Genomic DNA, 9,469 nt, shown 5'->3' with positions numbered 1-9,469 from the left:
ACCCAGCGCAGTCAATTAATGACTCGTTTGTTTGTCTGCGCCCGCAACTTATTTGGTCCCGTTCCCATACCACACCGCACCGCTCAATGACAAGCCAACCGGTCCTCGTTATGAATTCCGTCACGTTTCCGTCATGTGGTCCCTAGCAGCGGACCCACCCTCATTAACGACCTTGCATTTTTACTAACAACAGGCTTAAATCGTCATTGTCTCAAAACATTAACGAGATTGAGCTACAGCCAGGAGAGCGAATTCACGTGTTCACAGGACGACTAAAATGTACGAAAAACAGTCCACTATTATAGTTGTCTAAACCAGAAGAGTTAGAAAAACACTATAGGCAATATTTCATAAGTCCTAGGCACATTTTCAATATCTGAGATGGACAGAATGAGTATGACACGACTAGTCTGGAACTCTGAAAGCAGCCGATATTCGCGCAGCTCATAATGAGTCGCTTACATTTCAGCACCACAATGGGAAGAGAGCAGTGGTGTTAACAGAGAAACCGCAGCCCCCGGAGCTGGATGACGAAAGAGCAACAAGCCGCACAACCAGCCAAGAACTAACAAGGGGACGGTGGTGGATGAACATACCGGTAGAGTGACCTCGATTGGTGGCGTCATGGTCACTGTCGCCCTGTTCGCTGTCACCGTGACCACTGTCTTTCGAGCTAACGAGATCCGCTTCTTGGAAAGCCGAACTGGGCACAGAATAGGGGAAGAAGAAAGAACATTGAAGTGTATTGAAGATAGTGGTAGGCCTCATTTATTTTCAAACGTATGTAAAAAATAATACAAATAAAAAGTTGTCAAAAAAATAGCGCAATGTCAATATCACAATCGTCATCATCATTCATTATCCTGCACTTCATTATCATCATACTTGATTGGGACTGTATTGCCAGGTGGACAGCGCCAGAATGGAAACCATTCCTAGGTATTGAGTCTTGGTGGCATGCTTTTGTGGTTGGTAGAGTCCCTCCCCTCTGGCATTGAATGGCCACTCTAAACAACACTCTCAATCACATCACTCGCAGGGCACCAGGCATGCGTGCTTAGTGCTCCTTACCTGTTCACACGCCGAGGTCTGTCCACCAGGTAACTGAGTTCCGCTCGCTGATGTTTGGTCTGAAAGAGATAGGCGGGACATTCCTGTATTTGGGGCGTGGTGGTATTTGATAATCAAAACAGGATGTTCATGAGAACACAAAGTAACAACAATTACACCTGGTAAAGGGAAAGGGGGATACCTAGTCAATTGTTCAAGAGAATGTATTCAACTGAAATGCGTCTTCCGCATTTAGCCCAACCCCTCGGAATAAGAGAGGAATATATTATATCTTATTGATATTTGATGTTAGATTTGAAGTGATGTTCTCATCTAGGCCTATATTTTGAGAGGTGCCGTTTTAGGCCTCCTACCCGAGAGCATAGATAGATATACCTACTGCCAGGGAGAAAATTAAGTGGTGCACCTATTCAGGCTGGCGCAACTATAGACGGATCTTTGTTTTAGTGCGACTCAGCACGATCGTGACTGGTGTGCGTAATGTGTGTGTTCTCACAGGGGACATGGTCATTGCGCAGACAACAGAAACACACACACACACACCAGCCTTCAAGGCACCCATATATTAGCCTCATTTATGCTTATCTTATTCCAAACCCAGCCTACTTCAAAATCACTTCTGAGCAGAACATAAACATGCAATCATTAGTATTGCATTGATAATCTATCTCCCGCAGGACTGCCAACCGCAACATGTCAGCAACTAGCAATCATGTTCGGTTGAATTGCCGATCCGGAAATTAATGGCAGGATATGCAGGATTATGTATTATGGGAAATAACAAACATATTTGTAGAGGACTCTGTTTAAACAAGGGGGTGATGCAACATACAGGAAGTTATCGTCATTTTTAGGGATGCTTAATTAAATAAATTCCCTGGCAATGCGTAATGCATCTTATTTTTTATTACATTTTATCTACCTACTAATAGCAGCAGTGAGAATGTTTTTAAACATGCATATGTTTGCGGTTATCTCAATCTATATGCAATATACTGATAGCAATTACATGCTGTGGGTTTTGGGGGGTTCGAAGGTATGAGAGGACTCTTACCTCGCTTGATAAAATGCTGCCGTTTGATATGATGTCAGGTTGCTGGTCAGTGTACCCTGTCACTATGGCCCCGCACGGGTTGTGTTCGGTGTCTGTGCTCCTAGATGGGCTACACGGCTTTAGGAACATGAGGTCGGTTTTGGCAGACTCCGGAGTCAGACATACCTGGTAGCAATAGTTCTGGTTTTGGTGGTGAGAGCCGAAGCTCCCGGACTCTTCCACTGGCACCTGGGCTGTACCGGCCCCGGTGACGTTGGCGCTCTGCACCAGCATGATATCAGACTTGCTGAGCTTTTTCTTGCGGGCTCGCGCATGCCTGCTGCAGCATGTGGCGCACCCGAGGCAACAATCACTGGTGAGGCACGTGTAGATATTTAGCTTTTTGTCCTTCTGGCAGCGCACCGCCAGCACGATCATAGCCAGGAGGAAGATGAAGGAGACAGAGCCCAGGGCGATGATGAGGATGAGGGTGAGGTCCAGAGTGGTCTCCTTGGACTTGGCGGTGCCCCTCTCCCGGTGGTCCTCCACCACGCTGTCCACCAGCACCACGAACACACTGGCGGTGGAGGAGAGGGGTGGCTGGCCGTGGTCCCTCACCTCTATCAACAGGTCATACATCTGGTTGGGGTCCCGCTTGGTTGAGACGCGCCGGGCAGTGCGCAGCTCTCCTGTCCTCCAGTCCATACGGAACATGCCGTTCTCGTTCCCCCTCTGGATGCTGTAGGAGAGCCGTGCGTTCTCGCCGTCATCTGCGTCCATGGCGACGATACGGGTCACCAGGTAGCCAGGCTCTGCGGAGCGGGGCAGCGGCTCTCTCGCAGTGCCATTTTTACCCAGAGGAGCAATGACTGAGGGAGGGTTGTCATTCTGGTCTACGATGATCACTTTGACCGTGGCGTTCGAGGAGAGCTCGGGGCTACCTGCATCTTTCGCCTTAACCATGAAAGTGAAGTCTTTAAGCTGCTCGTAATCGAATGATCTGAGTGCGTAAAGGTAGCCCGTTTCCTCATTGATTGACACATATGTTTTCACAGACATACCCTGAATATCACAATCCATTATGGAGTAACTAATGAGAGCGTTCTGTCCAACGTCTGGGTCCAGAGCGGTCACAGCGTGGATATAAGCACCTGGCACATTGTTTTCAGTCACATACACATCATATATGGGCTGCGTAAACGTTGGCGCATTGTCATTTTCATCCGAGACTTGCACTTTGATTGATTTACTGGTTGCGAGGGAAGGGGTCCCTGTATCCTTGGCAACTACAGTCACTGAATAAGAGTCGGCATTCTCCCTATTTAGAGGTCCGTCTGTTACAATGGTGAAATAGTTCCTGAAGGAGGGTTTGAGTTTGAACGGGACATCGCCGAGGATTTCAACATGAATCTTTCCGTTTTCCTCGGCATCTTTGTCCGTCACGCTCAGCAGGGCTATAACGGTTCCTGGGGCTGCCCTCTCGCTCACCGACTCAGTCACGGTGCTAAAGGTGATCTCAGGAGCATTGTCATTTACGTCTGTCACTTTCACCAGGACTTTACAGTGTGCAGCCACGGCATTGGGTCCAAGATCTTTCGCCTGAACGAATATTTGATATAAACTGCTCTCCTCAAAATCCACCTCGCCGCACACCTCGATGCGTCCAGTGCGCGCATCTATGGCGAACAGATCCTTGACGCGGCTGGATATGTGGTTGCTGAATGAATACACTATCTCCCCGTTCTGCCCCTCGTCCAAGTCGGTGGCGTTCAGTTGGATAACGAGGGTCCCCACCGGTGCGTTCTCCTGAAGGCTCACCGAATACACCGGCTGGTCAAACACGGGCACGTTGTCGTTAGAATCCAGCACTTTGACCACCAGCAGAGCAGTGCCTGTCCGTGGAGGCTGCCCCCCGTCCACCGCAGTTAGCACGTACCTGTGGGCCGCCTGCTGCTCCCTGTCCAGGGGCTTCTCCAGCACCAGCTCTGCGAATTTGTTCCCGTCGGTCTGCGTCTGCACATCCAGGTAGAAGTAGTTATTGGTGGTGATGTCGTATGTGCGCAGCGCATTGGAGCCCACGTCCGGATCGAATGCACTCTCAAGAGGGAACCGGGTACCGGGGGTAGCGCTCTCTGAAATCTCCACGGTGATGTCGGTCTCGGGGAAGCTGGGCGGATTGTCATTTATATCCACGACCTCTATCTCCACGCGGAACAGCTCGAGTGGGTTCTCCAGAAACACTTCAAGGTGTAATAGGCAGCTGGCACTCTGCTTACAGATCTGCTCCCGGTCAATTCTTTCGTTGACGAACAGAATCCCGTTCTCCATGTTCACTTCTAGGTACGGCGTCCGCGAGCTAGGCACCACCTGGAAGCGCCGCGAGGCGATTTTGGTCATGTCCAGTCCAAGGTCCTCGGCGATATTCCCCACGAAGGTGCCGTGATCCGCCTCCTCCGGCACAGAGTAGCGTATCTGCGAGACCACTCCATTCGTAATACACAGAAGAAGGAATAGCACAATCATCGCCAAAGAACAAGTGTACTTTGGAAAAAAATCTTATCCTTTTTTATTTAACGCGTCAATTCCCATTACCATTAGTCCAAGGAAAGTCCCCAAAATGTATAAGGCTTTTGGGAGAAAAAAATTGGTCTTTTAGTAGTCCCGTCTACCGTGGACCATCTTGTTTGTGATGGTTAATGCAGGTCTGATTACACCCAAAAGCCTGTCTTCACTGCCAAATCAACAAGCTCTGGGCTACTTCAGACGCGTCCGTTTATGGCAGCAGTGCACATTCCAATGATGTGGAGTGCTATTTAAGTGATGAGGAGATTCCTCTAAATGCATATATCAATTTTAAAACATCATAATCCGTACCATGCACGTAATCGATGGATTTTGTCATGAGCTTTTTCTAATTATGCCTATTCTCAAACAGCCACTGACTTTCTCTCTCTCAGTGATATCTGCTCCCTATAGCGCACACACTGCTGCGGTCTCCTCTCCGACAACTGAATGCTGTTCACTCAACTATTCGCTTTTTCCGTAGCGCACCTACTCTACCAGCCAACGGGATCTTCGGGAACCAGCAGAGCTCACTCCCCATTGGACGTTTGGGACGTCTGTTAACAGTGGACAGCGCTCTATGTGATGTGACGCTCCCCGCCTAGTTGCTGGTTCGAGCTGAATACCTAACGAGGAAGATACATTTGAAAGAGGGGAGGAAGTTTGGGGTTTTATTGTTTTTAACAAAACCACAACGCACCATTTCTTGTTTTGTAGGAAAACGGAACACAATAATTAATAATTAGATGATTGTCATTGATTGATGTGTAGACTATTTGTTTGAGGATAATGCATGGAAATTCGAGATGAATAGGCCAGATATCCGTCAATCACGTATATTCTGATGAGGTTTGTACGCACCACAGTGTGAGTATTCCTCATGCAGCCAACAGCCTACTCCTTTTAAACTGCGCTCACACTAAACAGGGATACTTGTTTGCAATATTTCTGAGCCTCTATCGACATAAGGTGTAAACCACAGACCTTACGCGTCCCCTAGCGGCCAAGAGACTAACATCAAATACAGTTCACCTGTTCAAATCTCGCCTAAGTATGACATAGGTTACACATATCTTATTTTCATTTTTGTGTGTTGTTTCCTTTGTTACGACGTGCTGATGAAGCTGGATGAAAAAATCCCACATCACCGGAGCTGTCCGTGACGTCAGACAGTACCAAAACGCACATTCACAGGCAAGACATACAAAGAAAGTGATTCATACACAAGACAAATATATTGTAACTTAAGTGGATTCTGGCCTGGAATAGTGCACATGCTTTATCTAAAGTGTAGTGCATTATTAGATGATCAATGTGGGAATTCTATTGCAATCTAATCTAATCTAATGAAGAAGAAAAAAGAACAAGGAGGTATAGATGCTAATGTTATAGAGTATGTACACTGGCCTGGATGGACTGAATGGAGTGCTATGTCTGAGATCTAACTTTAGAGTGCCCATTGTGGTGAGTGGTACACTGATGACGCATCACATATTGTCAGGAATTGGTTACTATTCTGGATGTACTTTTACTTCTAATGGAATAAAATGGATTCATCCCAATACTCTTACACAACAGCCCTTTCCTGTGTGTTTTTATTTGCTATCACTGATTTGAAAGGACTTGATAGATTGCTGGCAGTCTATGGGGGTTTCTCTCTCTCTCTCTCTTTCTCTCTCTCTTTCTCTCTCTCTCTCTCTCTCTCTCTCTCTCTCTGTCTCTCTCTCTCTCATATAAAGCCCCCATAAATATGTCATATAAAAGTATTCCTTGCCTGGTCCTCAGAGGTCTGTGTTTCTAAGGATTGTACTGGAAAACAGCTAATGATGTGGTCAGTGTTTGGAGTGGGGTAAAGTTGCCCCTGGACACTGATCTGAGCTCATTTTTGTATTTCTCCCTCCTATGTTTTAAGGTTAGGAATGTGGCAGGGTAAGCTGATCATAGATCTGTGCCTGTGGGCTGATTCCACCCAGAACCAAGTGTTCAGTGGGCATGGACTGATGAACACAGGTGATAAGAGGGGGGACCCTGTTCAGGCTGCCAGAGACCAAGAGCTCCCCCTAGTGAGCAAGGATGCCACTACACCCTTTCTCCCCCTTTTGCACTACTTCCTCTTATCCTTGTTGATCCAAAAAGGGGACATTTCAGATTTCCTGCATGGGCTCCAGCAAAGGAAAGTACCACACATTTTAGCAGGCAATTGGCAATTGCAAATCACAATATGCCACGGGAGGGTCAACATCAGTTGCATCCAAGAGAAGATTTTCTCCTAAAATCAAGTCACATCAAACCAGGAGAGTCTATCCGATGTGCTGATTTACTGTACACTCTCATAGCCAGGGGAGAGCGCCACAAGGGTGTGTGTTCGGGGGGACTCCAATCATATTTTAGGACATTTACTGATTTGAATATAAATCTGATTATCTCTTCCTCTCACTCTGCTCTTGGGAATGGAAGGCAAAGCCTCTCTCCTCAAACAGTGTTTCATGGTCGGAAAATAACCTCAACTGTCTTGTCACTGGCTCCTGTTCAATATTGAGGATGTGCTACTTTAACAGCATGTGGCTTTCTACCTTTGAAGAAATAGCTTGCTGACAGTGGGGTGATTGTTGCCTTTCTCAACGGATATCCACTCCACTGATATTCACTGACTTGCTTTCTTCATCAGCTGTGTAAGACACAATACAGAAAAATGGCTTTTTTACTGCCACTAGTTTCTACGAAACCATTGTTTGTGCAGTAGCTGAGCCGTGCTCAATCCACCACTCCCTACAGACTACGACATACAACACAATCCACCACTCCCTATGGGCTACAACATACAACACAATCCACAACTCCCTACGGGCTACAACATACAACACAATCCACCACCCCCTACAGACTACAACATACAACACAATCCACCACTCCCTACAGGCGTCAAGATATGCAGTACAACCAGAGAACCAGGACGGAGGACAGCCACATGTGGTTTCAATGTTTGATGGCCACGTGAGTCAGCTTCACTCACTGCCTGCCTGTCCCGCTCCCCTCGTTTCAGACTGAGGCCTCCTCTCTCTCTCTCTCTCTCTCTCTCTCTCTCTCTCTCTCTCTCTCTCTCTCTCTCTCTCTCTCTCTCCCCCAGGGGCTCAAGGCCCATATTGGTTTCACTGTCTGCCTGTCTGATGGAGGAAAGTGAGGCTTTTAGTCAGCTCGTCCTAGCGTTTGAGTGTGTGACAGGCAACATTCTGGACACTTGTATATGTATGTGTCTGTGTGTGCCTGTTGTGTGTGTGAATGCGAGTGTGTTTATTAGCAAAGGAGGGATAGGGGGAGAGAGGGGAGTCGAAATAAAGAAAAAGTGTGATATTTTATGACAGTAGGAATTTTGTTTTAAAATAAAAAGGACCCCTGTTTAAAAATGTAAATGCCTCTTCCGGAACCGGCGTGTTGTCAGAATGTCTTGTCATGGGAACGTGGCTGCATGAGCGAAGGTATCAGGTGTCCCAAGGAAACACAGGAAAGGCTTTTAGAGTTCACAGACAATGCAGTTGGTTCCTACGTCACTTTATGGTCACTGTGCTCACTGTACTGGAGTGGCAGTGTTTAATCTCCATAAGGACAGTCTTAAGGGGAGGTTGAGGGCTCCTACTTCATATCTTAGTTTTAATAGACCAGTGTGTTCAAAAACCAGATTTCCCTGTGTTTTATAAATATTTCCACACTATGAGGTTGCAATAATACTATGAAATTGTGAATATTATTATGATGCCCTTTTAGCGTAAGAGCTGTTTGAAAAGACCGCCTGAAATTTCAGCCTGTATTGATGGGATGGAGTTATGGCCTGCCTGGTGACATCGTCAGGCGGTAAATTAGTTTGCCAATAACAGCTCGTTTTCAGTTTTCCACACCAGTCTCAGACCAATCCCAGACAATCCTAGAACAATTCTTGCCTTAGAAATGTCTCTTTGCTAAGAAGCTATTTTAGTTTATTTTGAGCATTTTAATTGAAAAATAATAAAAGTAGATACTTAAATAACCCTCTAGGGTCTAAGCCCTGTCTAAGCCAAATACTTATTTTCCACCAGAATTTGCAAATAAATTCATTAAAAATCCTACAGTGTGATTTTCTCGATTTTTTTTCTCATTTTGTCTGTCATAGTTGAAGTGTACCTATGATGACAATTACAGGCCTCTCTCATCTTTTTAAGTGGGAGAACTTGCACAATTGGTGGCTGACTAAATAGTTTTTTGCCCCACTGTATATATATATAGTACCAGTCAAAAGTTTGGACACACCTACTCATTCAAGGGTTTTTCTTTATTTTTACTATTTTCTACATTGTAGTGAAGACATCAAAACCTTGAAATAACACATATGGAATCATGTAGTAACCAAAAAAGTGTTAAACAAATCAACATATATATATATATATATATATATATATATACACACATATATTTTATACTTGAGATTTTTCAAAGTAACAACCCTTTGCCTTGATGACAGCTTTGCACACACTTGGCATTCTCTCAACCAGCTTCATGAGGTGACAAATTCTTACTTACAATGACAGCCTAGGAACAGTGGGTTAACTGCCTTGTTTTGGGGCAGAATGACAGATTTTTACCTTGTCAGCTCAGGGATTCGTGCCACCAACCTTTTGGCTACTGGCCCAACACTCTAATCACTAGGCTGCCTGCCACCCCAGTGGATTGAGACACAACCCATGCAAAAAAAAAAAACATATACACTACATGACCATAAGTATGTGGACACCACCTGCTCGTCGAACATCTCATTCCAAAATCATGAGTATT

At 45.8% G+C, this 9,469-nt stretch overlaps 1 protein-coding gene across 3 annotated transcripts in view; it reads right to left on the bottom strand.

Moving 5' to 3' along the window:
- LOC112256239 (protocadherin-10) overlaps nt 1-5,111 on the bottom strand; it is a 12,722-nt gene extending 7,611 nt beyond the window's left edge. For 2 of the 3 annotated variants that reach the window (XM_042325695.1, XM_024429336.2), the window contains exons 1-3: nt 2,126-5,111; nt 1,072-1,130; nt 597-703 (exon numbers count right to left, since the gene is read on the bottom strand). In XM_042325695.1, coding sequence (XP_042181629.1) covers nt 597-703; nt 1,072-1,130; nt 2,126-4,627 — 2,668 coding nt within the window. In that variant the 5' untranslated portion in view covers nt 4,628-5,111. The remainder of the gene's footprint in view (nt 1-596; nt 704-1,071; nt 1,131-2,125) is intronic. The other variant, XM_024429338.2, reaches the window with a different exon arrangement.
- Nucleotides 5,112-9,469: the final 4,358 nt, after the last annotated feature.

Source organism: Oncorhynchus tshawytscha, linkage group LG08 (assembly GCF_018296145.1).
Source record: "Oncorhynchus tshawytscha isolate Ot180627B linkage group LG08, Otsh_v2.0, whole genome shotgun sequence".
NCBI lineage: Eukaryota > Metazoa > Chordata > Actinopteri > Salmoniformes > Salmonidae > Oncorhynchus > Oncorhynchus tshawytscha.
The sequence above is the reverse complement of the archived record's forward strand: the minus strand, read 5'-3'. Positions and strand labels throughout refer to the sequence as shown.